The sequence below is a fragment of the Canis aureus genome, chromosome 31 (assembly GCF_053574225.1).
Source record: "Canis aureus isolate CA01 chromosome 31, VMU_Caureus_v.1.0, whole genome shotgun sequence".
NCBI lineage: Eukaryota > Metazoa > Chordata > Mammalia > Carnivora > Canidae > Canis > Canis aureus.
The window spans coordinates 10696842-10716231 of record NC_135641.1 but is presented as its reverse complement, the minus strand read 5'-3'; the positions used below and the strand labels follow the sequence as shown (position 1 = coordinate 10716231).

Sequence of the window (19390 nt, the reverse complement as noted above, 5' to 3'; positions counted from 1 at the left end):
GGGCACACCCGGCTGTTTTCACAGCTCAGGGCAGGCCAAGGACCCCAATCTACCAGGAACAGCTTGTTCTGGGAACTCAGGCCCCGAGCACCAGCCCTCGTTTGATTCCCGACTGATTGTTTATTGACTGTGTGACTTTGAATGTATCTTTTAATTTCTTTTATGGGTGTTTCCTCATTGATAGCTTATGGGATCAGTTATGACTGAAAGAGCTAATGACCATGAGAGATCCTGGCATGTACTCAGCACGTTGTCTTGCCAGAGCTGCGCTGCCAGGGCTTGGACTCAGACTCAGGTAAAAGCACTTGTCAAAACGAGTAACTGGCCTTCGTCACGCAAGTGGGAATACAGCATGACTTGTGGCATTGTCTGCCCTAGTCGGGAATTTTTTTGATCCTATCATTACCTCTCAGCCTTGGCCTTGATAATTGCCTAATTCTTATAAAGGTGACCGAAGGAAGAGAACTAGTGTCAGGGCATCTGTCTTCGCTCTAACTGAAATCTGGCCTGGGAAGCCCTGGGGTTTGAGTGACTTTGGACTGGCCTTCTGTATCATTTGTAACCATGGTCAGCAGCCATGTCCCACAGGTTCTTCCTCCCTTAGAGTCTGCAGTACCCATCCCAGGGTGCTTTATGTCACCTCCCCTTAGGGGACACCCATAGCTGGGGGATTCACCAAGTGCTCTTAAGCACGGCTCTTTGCCCCAACCAGGGATGTGAATTTGGTGAAAAGAATTTGGTGGATTTGGTGAAAAGAACTCAAAAGGAGGCTTGTTTTTTTTCCCAGAACTGTATTGCCAGGCTTACCAACAATACATTTTTTTAAAGCTATCAGACTCCACTTTGCAAAGGTCTGTGCACACACGGTTCTTCCAAAATATGATCCCCAACAGAGGCAGCAGTGCCACCTGGGGACTTGCGCATTTTCAGGCCCCAACCTGGACCCACCAGGGCAGAAGTCCTGGCTGTAGAGACCAGGGCATGTGCTGTGTTTAGATGACAAGTTGTCCAGGTGACTCCAGTCCCCAGTTGCACCCCCTCTGTGCAAAAGAGAAAACAGGTGCAGAGAGTTCCCAGTGATCAGTGACCAAGATGAGCCTAGAATTCAAAACTGCCTCCTTCCTAAAAGTGTGTCTCCCAGTCAAGGCTTCATAAGTTCCGGAGCTACAAACATTCCGGTGAGCAAACCATGCAGACAGGAGGGCTAGCAGCCCAGTGACGGTGGCAGCAAGCAAGCATCTCTCCTTGAAGCTCTCCTTAACCTTCAAGTCTTGCAGAAACCCCTCTCTCATAAAAATGCCTTGTGTAGTCCCCCTTAAAACTGCAGCGTTTCATACATCTGTTTAGAAATGTCTGCATCGTCGTGAATCCTCCACGTTGCTCTTCCCCGGGCTCAGTGTGTGCTTTCCTAAGGACTGCAAGCACTCCACTTTCCAAGAAAGATTGACTAACCATGGACATTGGACAAATTGAACATATTCAAAATCTTTGAATTCAAAGATTTTGAATATGTTCTCTTTTATAAGGGCACTCGTGAGCTTTATGCTGTAAAAGTTCAGATGCCAACAGACATACATTTAATTTTCCCCTGATGCCTAAAAAACAGGAGGTCTTTTGAAACCTTGTCCAATTCAGGCCCTGCCTTTTAAAAGGAGAAGGTTAAGGGAGTGGGATCTGACTTAAAGTAACTAAAAATAACTTAGTTTAACATAGATTTATCTTCACTTTCAGATGAAGGCATTTCTTAGAGACGCCTTGTCTTTCTTGGTAGTCAAAACTGAAGAAAGAGTAATTTGTAAAAGTTTCCACAATCCAAACTTGGCATATTTTCTATTATTTTTTTTAAACTTTATTTATTTATTCATGAGCGGCAGAGAGAGAGAGAGGCAGAGACACAGGCAGAGGGAGAAGCAGGCTCCATCTCCATGCAGGGAGCCTGACGTGGGACTCGATCCTGGGTCTCCAGGATCATGCCCTGGGCTGAAGGCAGCACTAAACCGCTGAGCCACCTGGGCCACCCATATTTTCTATTATTATTATAAATATAGCTTAAGGCACTCAAAGGCATTCCAAATAAACTACTGCTGTGTTTGGGAGGAAAAATAATAAAAGGCACCTACAGTGGAAAAAAAAAAAGTTTCAAAAGAATAAAGAAATACTAAGGGGTCACTCAGCCCTGAAGTTGTCAACAAGTCAATGTCATATGTCCTTAGAGAATCCAAACAAAACCAGCCATGGGGGGATCAGCAGAAAAAAATGAATTAGATCACCTGCTCATTAACCACGAAGCTGTGGAAACTTTCATTGCAGTAGGTGAGGAATGATTTCTTCCAAGCGATCCATTCAGTAAAAATATAGCCAATGTCTTAATATTTGAGTCAGTTTCAAATTATCTCCAAAATAAACATTTCCACGTTGGGTTAGGAACAGGTGATTCCAAAATGAAAACTATCCAGACTAAAGTCCCAGCCCCGATGGTGGCTGCCTTAGGACCACTGATCCCTGATCCCCCACACACACACTCCTCACGGTTCGGAATTCCCACTCTGAAGAAATGTGGGCTTAAATCAGCGACATGAACGGCTCTGTACCATGCTGCTGGGAACGCAGGAGCCAGAATTTTACCCGAGTCTGTTAAACACCAAAGCCCAGCCTCTTCCCATGACCTCTGGCGAGGAGTGACAGTGGCATTGCTGGCCACGAAGGCCACCCATCCCTACTAGGGGTCCTCAACTATGGACCTATTCTTTATTCTTTATTCTCGGGTGGGGAGGGGGATGTTGTAGTATCTAGAATGGAGTTATTCTAAAAGGCGATTTCATGATATCTCCTCTTGGAGGAAGGAAGACTCAGGCAGCGCTTTGCCAGCAGGCAGTGGTGGTTTCAATGGCTGGTGAGGACACCCCTCCCGGGAGCATCCCCTGGAGTCTGAAGAAACAGTGAACAAAGTCACCAGACCGCTATCAAGTGGGAACAGTTTTCTTTTTATTCAAGTGCTCACAGTGGATCAGTCTCTAGCATCATTTCAGCTGACACGATCACACGTGGAAAGCATCACATGAGATGTTCATCACAGGGTCTTGGGCCAGGGTCTTCCCCACAAGCCCCAGGAGGGGAAAGGAGCTACCGGGCCCATCCCCCCACCCACTGTCAGGTGCAAGCAGCTTCAGGGCTGCTCCCTGGGAGCTGTGAGGGGGGGACGGAAGGCCCAGGCGCAGCCCATCTGTGCTACCCCCACGGTCCAGGCCACCGCGGGGGCGTCAGGCTGGAGAAATGTGCCCAAAGCTGGGCGCCTTGATGCTGGGGATGTCGTTCTTCCTGTAGAAGTCAGCCTTCACGTGGCTGGCACGGCCGTGGTCCCGGTTCAGGGGCTCCACGGGCTGGTGTACGCGCCTCCCGTAGACCGAGGACATGAGCACTCCCACGGGCCGCTGGCGCTCCTGTGTGGGGGTTACAGGGACCCCGGCTCAGCTAACGCCCACGTGGTCACACCACCTACCTGGTGTCCGGGAAGCTGCCTCGACCTGGCTCAGCTGCACACCTGCAACCTGCTCCACTCGGGCTTCTGACGCCAGGGGGACCTCGTAACCTGTGTCACACCTGCCCCGTGTCCTCAGGGCCGCTCAGCGTCCCCAGGTCCTTCACGTCATTCCAAGGAAAGGCGAAGACCCTGGGTGCCAGGTGCCCTCTGACTTCAGGCTGTGTTCTCGGTCCCTCCCTTCCCTCTCCTTGTACGCCTCCTGCCTTCTCTCTTTTCCCAAAAGCACACCTTTCCACTGCCCACCTTGTCCTCTCCCTGCACCCCATATCCCTAGCACCCCCACCTCCCCTGACCACCCCGTCCCCCCAAGCCCCCTCATCTCCCCGCCCCCTTCCCTCCCCAGCACCGCCCCCCCCATCTCCTTTCACTTTCCCTGTCCCCTTAAGAGGCTTTATTCCTCTGCATTCCACTCCTCACCACCTGGAGTCCGTTCCCTATGTATATGACATTAAGTCGGCTATTTCCTCATAGGAATGTCAGCTCCAAGAGGACAGGGGCTTTGTGGTCACCCCCTCTATGCTCAGCGCACACAGGAGGCGCTCAAACTCTGTGGCTGATACAAGGGTGCAGGCGTGTTCTTATGACAGGGAGGCACTAGCGTCACTGCCCACCGGGAATGGACTCACATAAACTAACACGATAGAAAAAACGTGGTGTCTGTGACTTAAATAGTAACACCTCATAGTTCACCACCTAATTTCCCATCGAAATAAAGTTTCCCTGGAAGTGACAGGGTGGTATTCTTAACAGTAGCAGCCAGGAGCAGGAGTCCACTGACCAAGAAAGAAATCCACCAGAGGCTCCTATGTTCCGATTTCTATGCTTTGTAGAAAAGATGATATTTACCCATCAGCTGGCTCTTAAACATACTGTCCTCGGATCAGACTCTGTGGAGACAGTGTCCCGAGTGCACAAAGGCACAAGGAGGGTCTCAGTGCTAAGAAGATGCACAGCTTCCTCGCACCTGCCACCTGCTGTCATGCTGCCCTCCTCTCCCTGGGAACTGGGAGTTTGGCTCCTCACACACCCATGCAGCGAACCTCAGGCAGAGGCCTCCCTTTCAGAAAATCGTGCAAACATAAAGGAGGAGCTGCCCTGTAGGTGGAGGTCCGGGGAGGCTAGACTTGTGAGTGCGATTCCATCCCTGCTGCCGGGGACCCTGGGAGAACTGAGAGAGCCAGGACTCCGAAGTTAAGCAAAAGGGCGCCTGGGTGGCCCAGTCAGTGAAGCGTCTGCCTTTGGCTCAGGTCATGGTCTCAGGGTCCTGGGATCGAGCCCCGCGTCGGGCTCCCTGCTCGGGGGGTGGGGGTGGGGAGCCTGCTTCTCCCTCGTCCTGCTCATGTGCACACTCTCGGTCTCAGCCCCGGGTGCAGCGAGGGAGAGGAGGGCCACACGCCGGAGTTAGCGCAGAGCACGAGCACGCAGTCGTGTAGATGCACACACACGGCTCTAATCTGTTAGCGCTTTGTCAACAGCCTCTCTTAACATTACCTCCTCATTCACGTGAAGTCCCAGGCTTTTTGCATGCTCTCTGTCATCTCGGTGCAATTTCTGATTGTAGCCTGGGTTCCTCTTAAAAATGCAGTCGTACAGGGAAATGATTCCCGTCTGGGAATAAAAAGAAAAAGGTGCGGGTTCACTGGACGGCTGAGCCACAGAAGCCCTTGTGCAGCTTGGAAGCCAGGCTGCTCCCCAATGGACAGTGGAGAGGTGAGTATCCGTCCGCACTGAGTGTGTGCTCGGGATGACCACCCCTGAGCAGACCCTCGGCGACCAGAGCAGGTGTCCGGGAGGCCCAGCGAGGCGGGGGCACCTCCATGGCTCCTTTTCTGCACCTGTCACAGATCCCTCCTTGACCCAGGTGGCTCCTGTGCTCTGACTCCACCACTAGCACACAACCTTACAATATTAGTAATCCACTCAGTGTATGTGTTTTCCTCCTGCATTTCCACCTTTCTCATAGTTCTAAGATTTTCTGCAATAAGCTTGTACTGCTTTAAAAAAATTAGCCATAATTGAGCACTGAAACAATATAACCAAAGAGAAGCTAGCCAATAGATGGGCACCTGGTACAAATCCCTCTCTGGGGAGACAGAAATACTTCCTTTAATCGGATGTGGTAACCCTAACGAATGTAATTCATAAGTGCATGGATATATATGACCCATAACATACATACATATATAATATACGCATGTCTATCAGACATAAAAATATGCGCACATACACAGCTGATGTATTAGAAAATTATCCCATTAACAGATTTTATCCGAAATATCTCCATTTTTTCATCCCAAATTTCTCTTGATACAAAATTTATCTGCCTTATCTGGTACCTAATAAAAGGAAAAGAAATCCATGTGTTAGTTCATTGTTATTCTTCATCTGTAGGTCAGGCCTGTCCTCTGTGTTCCTCTGGCCAAGTGCCAGCTGCCTTGAGTCCTCCAGCAGCAAACGCAGACACGACATCTTGCTGGCATTTGGGGGCACAGGGTGTCTAGCCTGTGCTTGCTTGCTTGCTTGTTTTCCAGGGTAATAATGCTAGAACAATTTCCTCCAACTGCAGGACCCAGAGGAAGAAGGTAAACAGTGAAAAGGATGCACGGCATGGGCTTAGTCTGTTGGAAAACATGGACTGCCCGTTCTCACCGACCGCAGGGCTCAGGGTGGCTGGTAGCAATGGAAAAGCCAGAGGGTGCTGTGGCTTCACCCTGACAAATCCCTCATGGGTCGTGTGTCCTATGCAAGACACGCCACTCCTGCTGGGGAAGCCATGAAGATAGCTCAGACACCTGGCCACTCTCCTTGTGCAATTAGTCCTCTAGTAAGGAAAACAAGGCAAGCTTTTAGGATTATTTTAGGTTCCTGAGAATTTCAATGGCAACACACCTGCAGCACTTGTTCACCTGTTTTTCCTAAATTCAGAGTCACTCCAAATGACTTAGAGGCAGGAACTGTGGCTTTAGGGTCTGTGCCCCAGTGCCCATTTAATGAGGTCACAATGCAGAAGTTCCCTGTTGGCATTGTCCTCTGTCACCTGCTGGGCTTCTGCATCTGCTCGTGCATGGTTTTGCCTGGCCTTGGCCTCCATTTGTCCTGAAAGCCAACTGGAATACAGCTCATACACCCAGGGTTATAAAAACAAAAAGGCCCAAATCAGTGGGGTGGGAATACCTTATTCAGTTTTGGTACTGTAAAAATCAACCAGTTATTTGGGAAAACCAATAAACCTGGGCCTTCACGTCGCATTATCGTCAAAAGTAAATTCTGGGTAGATTAGAAACACAAGTGAAAAGAAAATCCATAAGGGACCTCCTACGCATAAAAGCATCAGGGAAAATGTCACAAAGAAAATATCAATCACTTTGGTTATATAAAAAAAATCAGACATTTGATAATCAAAGAAAATTAAGACTACAAAAAAAAAAAAAAAAAAAAAACCTGTAGGAAGGATTGTGATATCGCAGCATCTTTAACATACAGTGTGTAGGATGTCCGCAGAGGCTGAGGGCCTTGGCTGGGTGCTTCTAGTCTGGGGATGTTAAGCACACCTTGCAGTAAGCCTTTTGTGGGAAGACACCAAGCCAGAGGGTCCTGCAGTGACACAGAGAGGCTCAGTGCACCACCCACTCTGCCAGGACGGTGGGACGGAAATTCTCCAAAGGAGGGGATGCTGGCCTCTGCAAGGGGAAGCCCGCCAGGCAGACCCTTCTTTTCGGGGTGCAGAGTGGAGCTGCTGGCCAGGCCCAGCTGAGGCCAGCAGCTGACTGACTACCCCGTCACCCCCACGCCAGCTCCCTACACACAGGGTCCTCCTCTAGATGTCCCGTTGGCATCAGAATACCTCCTGGCCTGGCTGACCCGGTGAAGTGGGTGTGTTTTGGAGAGAGCAGCTCCAGCAGGAAGGCCATGTGGTGGCGGGTGCTGGACAGTGCCGTCCCCCTGCGTGCCCGTCCCTCTGTGCCCGTTCCGGCCTGAACTTCCCGAGTTGAGTCAGCCCCTGGGGGTCCTGGGCTTGTTCTGGAGACAGATATGAGGAGGGAAGAATGTGCCCCCAAACAGAACGAGCAAGCAATGAGGGAGGCAAGGTTCCTCCTCTTGTCCCTGCGCTGGAGAAGCCCACCCCGGTGCGCAGCTTTACAGGCTACTGCTCTCCCCTCCTCCCGGCCTGGTTCTCTTCAGGTCCCCTAAATACTCCTTCAAAGCAGCAGTAGGGGGCGCCTGGGGGGCTTGACCGATGAAACGTTTGACTTGATTTCAGCTCAGGTCATGATCTCGGGGCCATGGGATCGAGCCCAGCTTGAGCCCCGAGCTCAGGGGAGATTCTCTCTCCCTCTGCTCCTCCCCCTACTCATGCTGTCTCCCTCTGTCTCTAAATAAATAAATAAAATCTTTAAAAAAAGAAGCAGCAGCAGCAGCAGTGCTATGAGAAGCAGTGGTGCCCCTGCCCCAGGGTTAGTTACCTATCTTGCCGTATGTCAGAGCAGTGTTTAGGAGGGCTCTCACTGCACCTGCAGGGTGTGAACAGTCTCTATCTCTCTGCTTGGCGGGGTGGATACTTACTACTTCCCAGAGTAAAAACGAATTTTTCTGTCACTGAAAAATAAGTGGGAAAAAAAAATCCCTCACCAGGCTGGCAGCCTCACTTAGCAATGTGACTATGCATTTCCAACACGTAATCAGACTGGAAATCTGTCTTTTCCTGAATATTAATTATTAATCTTTCTTCTTTCTTTTTTGTCTTTCATTCCTTCATGGTTTGAAGCAAAACTGCATTAATAAAAACCAATCTGGATTTAGATGCTATCACAAAACAGAGCTTCTGGGTTTACTAGTATTTTGCTATTGAAATCTCTCAAGAGATCTCCTGTCTCACACGTGATGCTGCTTTTTAAACAACAAAGCAAGGGGCACTTGGGTGGCTCGGTGGTTGAAATCTGGCTCAGGGTGTGATCCTGGCGTCCTGGGATCGAGTCCTGCATTGAGCTCCCCGCATGAAGCCTGTTTCTCCCTCTGCCTATGTCTCTGCCTCTCTGTCTCTCATGAATATATCTAAAATAATAAGTAAAAATAAATGAAAAATAATAAACAAAGCAAAACAAGCCCATTTATTTTCTGTCCAGTGATCTCCCTTTGTCCCTTGCATTTTGAGCGTTCAAATGTACTATGGTCATTCTGGCCATAGTGTCGGATCCCTTGCCTTCAGCTCCCCTATGGTGGAGCTGTTACTCCTAACACTGCAAAATAGCTCATCTGGTGGCCTGGGCCGACCCCATGAGTTGAGTGGAGACCTTCACTTTTTTCAACCTCCAAAGCATATGGCTCTAACTATCATACAAGGCAAGCACCCAGCTAGGCTCCGGGACAGAAAAGGGAGTCCCCATCTTGGACATCACAGCATGAGAGTGGAAATAAACTCACTAACCACTCAAGGTAATACCCATGGAGCAACAGAGGTACGCACAAAGTACACTGGCATGGAAGAAGAAGGATCGGCATCTATCCGGGCTCCAGCAGGAAGTCCATGTGGCTAAAGAGGGGCTGCACTGCACCAGTATGGCCAGAGGGCACAGGGAAGTCACCTCCCTGGGTGCTACAGGTTGAATTGCATCCTCCAAAAAATTCATACGTTGAAGTCCTAACCCCTGGGATATCAGGAGGTGATTTAGAAATAAGGATGCTGAAGATGTAATTCAGAGGAGGTTAGAGCAGGGTAGCGTGGGTTCCTAATCCAATAGCACTGGTGTCTTTATTTTAAAAGTTCAGAAACAGACACAGATATGCAGAGAGAGATGTGAAGAGACACAGGGAGAAGATGGCCATCCACAGCCGAAGGACAGCAGCCTGGAGCAGGCCCCTCCTCATAGCCTCCAAGGGAACCAACCCTGCTGACACCTTGACTTCTGGCCTCCAGAACCAGGGGACAACAGACATTTGGTGTTTAGCCCCTGCTCTGTGGTACCTCGTTATGGTGGCCCTAACACACACACACTTGGTAGGGAGCCATCTCTGTCTTTTAAACAATGGAAAGTAAGAATGGACCTAAAGCACTCTGCTTCAGGTAAACTGAGTCAGTAGACCATTCAACCTGGACAACCGGGGTAGACATCACCAATATTCAATTCTGCTCTACTCCTGACTCCACGGAGGATTAATCTCCTCTGCCCCTTCGGGCGAGTGAAGCCAAGTGACCATTTCTAAGCAATGAACTATGAGAGGGGGTGGCACGGGACTCCAGGCAGAAGCCTATGGACTCCTGAAGCTTCCTATGAGGTGTTGGCAGCTGCCATGGTGGTTGCTGAGTGACTCTCATGGCCAGAGCCATCGCTCTGATCCCCGTTAGACATTTAACATGAGAAATAAGCCTTATTTGGGGCATTGAGACTTTGGAGGTTGCTGGTCACTGTAGCGTAACCTCATTTTTCATGCCTAACTCAAGCAGATACATGATGAAGCCCTGGCCTACCGCCTCCAGCCTACAAGGGTGCGTCTCTGGGTTGTGGGCTTCTACTGTGCCCACAGCCCCCTCCCAGGGGTTATACACACTCTCACAAGGGGGTAAGATCTCGAGCAAACTGGGATCTGAGGTCTTTGTTTCCTCCTCTCTTTCAGATCATTCAAATATAAATGTGCTGTCCATTGTCAGTTCAAACTAGAAGGAAAATAATGTTTTTCTCATGGTACTGGGGCATGAGTAATATTATATAATTACCGAACACATCTTCTCTTCCAGAATGAACAAAAGACTGCAATCACCAGGTGCCATGACAATTAGGTGGGGGCCCAGTGACTAGCTCTGGCAAAGAACTGTGGGTGAAACCAACAGGCATCACCTTCTAGGCCTGGTCCATAAAAGCTCTCAATGTCCTGCATGTTCTCTCCCCTTGCTCTTCGGCCAACAAGTTTAAAGGATCCAGTAGAGGACTGCAAGGTCCCAAAGATCCACAGGTCCTGGCAATAGTGGGGCCCCTAAAAAGGAGGAGCCTGATTTTCCGAGTTACTGTGTTAAGAAAGCCAGGCAGGAGAAACACACTTCCAGTATGTCAATAAGGCCAGGGTGTGGTTCTGGCCACAAGCTGCCCTCTGGACAAACGAGACCTGATTTGTAGCATTTGCTCATTTCCACAGCAGAAATACTCTCACCGTGGCTGATTTCAGGCTTCCAACTGAATGCAGAGTTCAGACAAAATGCTATAATTTGGCTCTTTGTTGTTAGTATGAGCAGGCTCTGACACACCACTAGTGAAGACTCTCTCAGGGCTCAGCGTCTGTTTGTTCCCAGAGCACATCCCAGGCCCCTTGACGGAAATGATAATCAAGCCCCATCATGGGCTGCATTCACTTCCTCTCTCCCTGGGCACAGTACTGTTACCTCTCATCTGGAGGCTTCCAGGCACTGTTTGCCTTCCCAGTGTGTGATCTACTTTTAAAAATGAAAATTCTTAAGGTGATCCAAAAAGGGTTTCCTTTGATTCATAGGGGCTTCGTTTTACTTCCCATAAGTCTAGTGCTTCTTTCTCCCCCGGGGGGTCCAGCGATATGCGAAGCTTAATGAGGACATCTTCATTAATTTTAACATCATTCCATTCTTGGAAGGACTGTAGTTTGTCAAGGACATAACGTTAGCTCTTTTATTTTTTTAATTTTTATTTATTTATGATAGTCACAGAGAGAGAGAGAGAGAGAGAGAGAGAGAGGCAGAGACACAGGCAGAGCAAGAAGCAGGCTCCATGCGCCGGGAGCCCGATGTGGGATTCGATCCCGGGTCTCCAGGATCGCACCCTGGGCCAAAGGCAGGCGCCAAACCGCTGCGCCACCAGGGATCCCACGTTAGCTCTTTTAATAGGACATTACTCAGCTCTTCTCTTTGGTTCTTCCATGGCAAAGCTTCTATTTCTTCTCCTGGTGCATTAAGATCGCAAGCTTTGGAAATTGTTATAACTTTTCCAATGCTCAGAACATTTTATCAGTTTAATAAGAATCATATCACAAGCAGCCTTGTTAAGGCATTATTTGCACTACTTTTAAGGGATCTGCTGTTGGCAGAGGCTGCCCGAAGCCGGAGCCCTGGAACCTGCCACCTCTACCCTTGAGCTGAAGTGAACACACACCTGCCTTTCATCTCACGTGTGCTTCATCCTGGAGGGGTGTTCTGAGCCCGTGTCACCAAGTGGAGACTCAGAGCCACTCAGTCCCACTTCCACTGACACCAGCCCCACACACACCGCTTGCCACCCCATGTTATTCACATCATGGGAGAAAGGGGGAGCCACAGAGCTGAAACTCGGTCAGATAGACCAGGGATGACGCTCTTCCTTTGTGTCACTGTGTCCCTGGAAAGGGCATGATTTTGAAAAAACTGTCTAGGACACAGTGTCATATGAAAAAAAAGCTGCAAACACATTTGTGTAGTTGTGTGATCTGCGTGTAAACAAACATGTTCTTGTAAACAAAGTTAGACACATGCCACTGCAGTCACATGCGCACAGGGGACGGACGCGTACCACATGTTCACTCCGGCTGCTGCCATCCACATGGGGGCCTTCTGCCAGAAGGAGGGGTGCATGGCCTCTCCCCTCACCCCTTCCTCCCTCCCTCGGGGTGACCTGCCCCTTGCTGAGCTCTACTTGCCCTGGAGGAAGGCATGCCCCCATCTCTTACGCCCACGGCCCTTCAGTTTTCCAAGGGGCAGGTCACCGGACAGGGAAGATGCAGCAGTCCGGATTCGGGAGCAGCACCGTCCCCTCGCACTGTCAGTCCCCGAGGGGCAGAGCAAGGCCAAGGAGAGCCCGGGCAGCAGATAATGCCAAAGGGAACCTCCGTGTAGCCCAAGAGGCTAATCCTGCAGGTCAGTGACTTATCCTGGTTTGAATAAACTTTGCATCCCATTTCTGCCTTCCTCTGTCATCCACCGCAGCCGGGATTTGTGAAGCGCCCACGATGAGATGGGCACTGTTGATGACAATAATCCCTGTCCTCATGAGCTCATACTTTAGTGGGAGAAACAAACACCAAGACCCGTAAGTAAAACGTCAAGCGGGTTGACACCAAAACATGCACGGACAGAAAAATGGGTGGGGTGGGAGGGAAGGAAACGTCCGCGGGGGTGGTCACAGTGTCATTCAGCTGGCGCTCATTTCTCTTGGAAGGCATGTGGGTGCCGGAGTCAGCCTCGATTTTAAGACGGAAAGGAGGGGCACCTGGGTGGTCCAGCAGTTGAGGATCTGCCTTTGGCTCAGGTCATGATCCCGGGGTCCCAGGAACGAGGCCCACATCAGGATCCCCACCAGGAGCCTGCCTCTCTGTCTCTGATGAATAAATAAATAAAATAAATAAATAAAATCTTAAAAAAAAAAAAAAAAAGAGTGAAAGGAGCACCAGAAGCGGAGCCGACCTCTCTTCCAGCACCCTGAGCAGGGCCTGGGTGTGAGTGGCAGACGTGCTCAGTGCCTACGGCTTACGAGGCTCCATCTGGGAGGGGCTGGGGGGGTGCTCCTACCGAACACCTCCTGTACACCGGGAGTTGGCGCAGGCCCCTCGGAGATCCCCCTCGGCACCTCCGGGCAGTCAACATGCACCTGTTATTTCCAAAGTGCTTGGCTGCCTGCGGTGAAGGGCAATTCACTGGTCAGCTGGGGGGTTGGGGGCGGGTGGGAAGAAACAGCCCCTGGCTGCTGTGTCTCCACCACACACCCAGAAGGGAAGTGGGTTCATCTCACTAAAGCGAGGTGGGGAGTTCGGAGCTGAGCTCCACTCAAGACAGAGCTACCCCACACTCCAGCTCCCCGTGAGAGGAAGCATATTCTAAAACCACCTAGCAATTTTTTTTTAAGATTGCTCTTAGACTTTGAGAAAGTTAATAAAATCCTTCATAAAAGGGCATTGTCCTTTGACGTAGCCTTTCCATTTCAGCAGCAGAAACGTTGCACAAGGCAGAAGAAGGAAAAAAGTAATTTAAAAACATCATTGGACTCAATCTGCCTTACTGACACTCGAACAAAATTTTATAGGGAAAGCCCACCCTGCTAGAGCCCCCTAGGGAGCAGTGCTGGAGTTGATCACATTTTAGCTGGCAGCTTTCCATGACAAATTTGTCTCAGGATCCGAGGCATTACTGGGGCTTTAAATAAGCGTGCTGCATTGAGAGCCTTAACTTTGGGCTCTCCTGGGGGTGGAGGAGACGTCTTAGATTAGAAGGCACCAGAATGACACTCAGATTACCTGCCTCACCTGTAAATCTCGGGCAGTCAACAAGGGTGCAGGATATAAGTCACCTGCCGGAAACTAACCCTCGGTGAGAGAAAACTCTGATAATCACTAACAAAAGCAAATAGTGATCATAACAGCTCTACTTACATGGGGCTTGCGGCATGTGATGCTTTATATCCATTACTTAGATTAATTCTCATAATTGCTCCATGAAGCTGGTACTGTTCCAAAGTTGGGCAAAGTGACCTGGAGTGTGTGTGACTTGGGCAATCTGCACAGCTAGCAATAGGGAGCCAGTATTTTTACCCAAGCCTCCCCGGCCTGTGTTACTAAGCGATCACTAAATGTGTCAGGCCGTAAGTGACCTGAGAGCTAATCCAGCCATGCTTCTTCTCAGTTTTGAGTAGGGCCTGTATGTACAGTTAACTCGGGGGCAGCTGAGTCCTCCGGCATATTTGCCGTACAAAGTTCATCCTCTTCAGTCCAAATGATGGCACGGTAGAGAATGCTTCTGCAGTCCCCCAGCTGGTTAAAGTAGTTCATAGGATCCCCAGGAGCACCTTATTACCATTGGTGGCTATGCTGCAAATGTACTTTGAAATGCCTTTTGTTTTTCTTGCTGCTTTTACAGCTTTCTTATTTAGGTGTTACTATTTCTGCTACATCAATTTCTCCTGAGTGACACTAAAGGCCCCAGGATTTGAATTTGCCTGTGACCCCAACTATTAACACTATACTGTATTTTTTTTTTCAGAAAGTCTGTTTTGCATTAATTTGTTCTAAGGCCCATTCCTACCTCCCAGGGACAGTAATATATCACAGCAGGGGGTGGCAAACGTTTTCTGTAAAGAGAACGATAGTCACTGTTTAAGGCCTTCACATCTCACGGTTTGCTGCTCAACTACATAACTCTGCATGGTAGCCATAGATAATACTAAATGAATGAGTATAGGACCATGTTGTAATAAAGCTTTATTAAAACAGGCGATGGGGGGCAGCCCGGGTGGCTCAGTGGTTTAGCACAGCCTTTAGCCCAGGGTGTGATGCTGGAGAACCGGGGTCGAGTCCCACGTCGGGCTCCCTGCATGGAGCCAACTTCTCCCTCCACCTGTGTCTCTGCCTCTCTCTCTCTCTCTCCTCTCTCTCTCTGTCTCTCTGTATCTCATGAATAAATAAATAAAATCTTAAAAAAAATAAAAACAGGCAATGGGCCAGATTTGGCCCAAGGGCCTTTGCATGTGCATCACTGAATTAGAGGGACATACTTCTTGCCCACTCCTGATTTCCTTCCAAATACAGAGCCGTGGGCACCTCGTACCTCAGGCGTCTCTCTGCACGGTCCCAGATAAGTAGAGCCATATATCAGATTGGTGACTTTAGGAAGAATAAACCGGACCTGCCAGGTTCAACTGTTCTTTCTCTGTTGGCAGTATCTGGCCCACAGGGGGTAGGGGTTCGGCTCTGCTTTTTCTGGGGCCCACAGGTGCAGTGGCTAGGTAGGTCTGCAACCCATTTTTGCCCAGAGTCCTTAGCAGTAACCTGCAACCTGGCTTTTATCTCTGATAAATATGTATCCTGACCTCCATCTGCTTTAATCTTTTATCTTATTTCACAATAGTTTCAAAGTGTACTTAACAGGACTCCTCAAAGATACACATAAAATGATGTATTTGTGAAATTCTTTTTTCATTTTGTCAGGAAGCCATACGAAATTTATGTTCTCTCAATAAAACAGCATGGACCAACTTAAAACATCGGGATTCCCGGCCTTTTGGCTGCTTCTCTCATGCTGTGCAATAATGTTCTGCATGAATCACAAATTGGCAACGATACAGGTCTTGCTTACTTAAATTGTAAAAATTCATTTAATAAATGAGATTATTTCCAGAAAAGTCCTTCCGAAACATATTGCTCATGGGAGGAAACACTCTGGGGTCTGTGGTGGCAGTGAGGTTGGGCACCACTGCTCTAAATCTCTCCAGTATTAATACTGAGTGGATATTCATGCTTAGGAGCACAGCACCCAGGCAGCAAAGACAGGAGAGCTACGAATGTTCTTTCTTCCTTCTGTCCACCTGTCCTTCTGTATTGCTCAAAGCCAAACAGAGAGGTGCTAACAGATATGAAGTCCTCCTGGTCAAGGTTCATGCGTTAGCTTGCTCAGGCTGCCAAAACAGAGCACCCAGACTGGGGGGTTTAAACGACAGAAATGTACTGTCTCGCAGTTCTGGTGGCCGGAAGTCTGAGATCAAGGTTCGTTCCAGCCTCCCTCCTTGGCTCGGGGAAGGCCATCTTCTCCCTGTGTGTTACTGCTGTCTTCAATCTACGCATGTCTGACTCTGGGTCCATAAGGACACTGGTCATACTGGATGAGGGCCCCCCACCCAATGACCCAACTTTGATTTGATTGCCTCTGTAGACTGTCTCCGAGTATGCTCACATTCTGAGGTGCTGAGGATGAGGATTCGAACATGATTATTTCAAGGGGATATAATTCAACCTGTAACAGTTGCTTAACCTAGAAACCACTGCTTTTGTTGGTAAGGCTAAGCTCCGGGACGTTCTCCTACATTTCACGGGGGGCAAGTCCTCCCGTGTGTGCTGACCTGATCTGGATGGGATCCATCTGGGCTCTGGGGGTGGTGGGTTGGGAGGAGAAGAGGAAAAGAAGGATGCATTCTGTGGGAGTCCCTCACACATCATGAGGGAAAGCCCTCCTTCCTCCCAGGCACTTGGCTCACCTATACCCTCGCTGAGCCACTCACTGCAGGCTGAGCATCCTTTTAATAATGATGCCCCGCACCCTGAACCCCAAGACACACTGCAGCAAGACACAGCACAAGGTACATTGGAGACATTTAGTGGAAATGGCTTGACCACAGGAGTAGAAGACTCCTGACAAGTTCTGAATTTGCTTCTTTTCCTTTGGCTTCTCTTCCTGCTTCCACTGCACGGTGGCCTTCACAGACCAGCAGGTTGTCCCCAGGAGGCCTGTGTGCCTGCTGGGGCCAGGCCAGAATCTTTTTTTTTTAATAATAAATTTATTTTTTATTGGTGTTCAATTTGCCAACATACAGAATAACACCCAGTGCTCATCCCGTCAAGTGACCCCTTCAGTGCCCGTCACCCATTCCCCCTACCCCTGCCCTCCTCCCCTTCTACCACCCCTAGTTCGTTTCCCAGAGTCAGGAGTCTTTATGTTCTGTCTCCCTTTCTGATATTTCCTACCCATTTCTTCTCCCTTCCCTTCTATTCCCTTTCACTATTATTTATATTCCCCAAATGAATGAGACCATATAATGTTTGTCCTTCTCCGATTGACTTATTTCACACAGCAGAATACCCTCCAGTTCCATCCATGTCGAAGCAAATAGTGGGTATTTGTCGTTTCTAATGGCTGAGGAATATCCCATTGTATACATAGACCACATCTTCTTTATCTATTCATCTTTCGATGGACACTGAGGCTCCTTCCCAGTTTGGCTATTGTGGACATTGCTGCTAGAAACATTGGGGTGCAGGTGTCCCGGCGTTTCACTGTATCTGTATCTTTGGGGTAAATCCCCAGCAGTGCAATTGCTGGGTCATAGGGCAGGTCTATTTTTAACTCTTTGAGGAACCTCCACACAGTTTTCCAGAGTGGCTGCACCAGTTCACATTCCCAGCAACAGTGTAAGAGGGTTCCCTTTTCTCCGCATCCTCTCCAACATTTGTGGTTTCCTGCCTTGTTAATTTTCCCCATTCTCACTGGTGTGAGGTGGTATCTCATTGTGGTTTTGATTTGTATTTCCCTGATGGCAAGTGATGCGGAGCATTTTCTCATATGCGTGTTGGCCATGTCTATGTCTTCCTCTGTGAGATTTCTGTTCATGTCTTTTGCCCATTTCATGATTGGATTGTTTGTTTCTTTGGTGTTGAGTTTAATAAGTTCTTTATAGATCTTGGAATCTAGCCCTTTATCTGATACGTCATTTGCAAATATCTTCTCCCATTCTGTAGGTTGTCTTTGAGTTTTGTTGACTGTATCCTTTGCTGTGCAAAAGCTTCTTATCTTGATGAAGTCCCAATAGTTCATTTTTGCTTTTGTTTCTTTTGCCTTCGTGGATGTATCTTGCAAGAAGTTACTGTCTAATGCAGGCTCCCTGCCCTGCTCTCCCTGCAGGCGGCTGTCCAGATCTGCCCATGGTTATCTTCATTTTGCAGGAGGGCTCTCCAAGGGTTTCTGTACCCTGGACTTTCTGGGCACAGTCGCTGCGGTGAGGGACTAGCCAGTGTGGTGCTCCTGAGACCCTCCTTCAGATCCAGGGCAGAGGGGTCACCTTGCTGCTCCTGGTGGTGGTACTTGAAGCCCAGTGGCTCCCAATACCTTCCCCTAAGAGCACATGACCCTAGCCCCCCCCAAATAGCTCGCAACACGGGGTGAGCATTGTCACACCCCACCCTACCTTGTAGGCCCTAACCCCAGGGCCCCATCCCAGGTGAGCATACCCCCCACCCCAACACACACACACACACACACACACACACACACATGGCTCAGCCCCTGCCCATCCTCTACTGAGGCGGGAGGTCCACCTTACTCTTATGGTCCTGGTAACTGTTACTCTTTGGGGTCCAGGCATCCCAGAGAAAGGCTGCTCACCCACTTTGCTTCCTCCTGTGACCCTGATGCCCCCTTAGTCTGTCTCCTGGGGTCCTACTCCAGTGCCTTCACAGGCTGTGCAGCCCTGCTTTTGTCCCTACCCTCCACTCCCATCCTTTCGGGTTTGTTGTTGTTGTTGTTGTTGTTGTTTTTAAGATTTTATTTATTCATTCATGAGAGACAGAGAGAGGCAGAGACTCAGGCAGAGGAGAAGCAGGCTCCATGCAGGGATCCCGATGTGGGACTCGATTCTGGGACTCCAGGATCAAGCTGGAGGCAGATGCTTAACTGCTGAGCCACCCAGGTGTCCCCACCCCACCCCTTTGAAGCCCCATCTCCAGAGTCCGACCCCAGAGTTGCTTACCAGTCCCTGGGATGCCCAAAAGTGTAGCCCTGGGCTGCAGCTCCCCTCACCCAACCTCCCCTGCCCTTCTCCCTAGACTTGGTCCTCGGGAGCGAGGCCTCCAATGGATCCCCAGCAGAACTCCAACCCAGACCCACAACCGCGCAGGGCTGCCTCGACCCTATCCCTCCTCTCCTCAGCCTCCGTCTTAGCTCCGCACCCCCGCTCGCATCCCCTCTCCCCACCCCCGCCCACTCACCCCCGGCCCCTCCCCGGCCCCCCCGCCTCCTGCCCGCCCCTGCGCCCCGCCCCCCCGCGCAGCCCCGCCCCAGCACGGCTCACCCGGCCCCGGCGGTGGTAGTAGCTGTGCTCCGTGGGGTCCAGGCGCCGCGGCGGCACGTAGCTGAAGGCGGACAGCGCCGAGAGGGGCAGCGGCCGGGGCCGGCCCCGCAGCGTGTCGGCGGTGATCTCCTCGTCGTCGTCCTCCATGCCTCCCGGTGCAGCCCGCCCCGGCCCTGCAGCCGCCCGCCGCCCGCGTTCCGCGTCGCCTGGAGACCGGGGGGCGCGACGCCTGGGCCGCGGGGGGGCGGGGCCGGGGCTGGGGGCGGGGCTGGGGGCGGACCCCCTCCCGCGGCCCCTCCTCCCCCCCTCCCCT

The 19390-nt window shown here is 50.2% G+C and overlaps 1 protein-coding gene across 1 annotated transcript; it reads right to left on the bottom strand.

The window, feature by feature from the left end:
* Window positions 1-2963: 2963 nt before the first annotated feature.
* Window positions 2964-19285, bottom strand: CFAP90 (cilia and flagella associated protein 90). Its single transcript, XM_077879618.1, has 3 exons — window positions 19078-19285; window positions 5033-5149; window positions 2964-3440 (listed from the first exon to the last, which is right to left on the bottom strand). Exons 1-3 carry the CDS (start codon window positions 19222-19224, stop codon window positions 3261-3263), a joined length of 444 nt encoding a protein of 147 aa, XP_077735744.1. The 5' UTR covers window positions 19225-19285; the 3' UTR covers window positions 2964-3260.
* Between the last annotated feature and the right edge of the window lie 105 nt (window positions 19286-19390).

What these genes read in the sequence shown, in the direction of transcription:
- CFAP90 (XM_077879618.1), bottom strand. Translation starts at nt 19,224, where the DNA reads ATGGAGGACGACGACGAGGAGATCACCGCCGACACGCTGCGGGGCCGG. An exon ending in ACTACCACCGCCGGGGCCGG is followed by an intron (nt 5,150 to 19,077) that starts GTGAGCCGTGCT and finishes TTTTATTCCCAG; the next exon opens with ACGGGAATCATTTCCCTGTA. An exon ending in GACTTCACGTGAATGAGGAG is followed by an intron (nt 3,441 to 5,032) that starts GTAATGTTAAGA and finishes ACCCCCACACAG; the next exon opens with GAGCGCCAGCGGCCCGTGGG.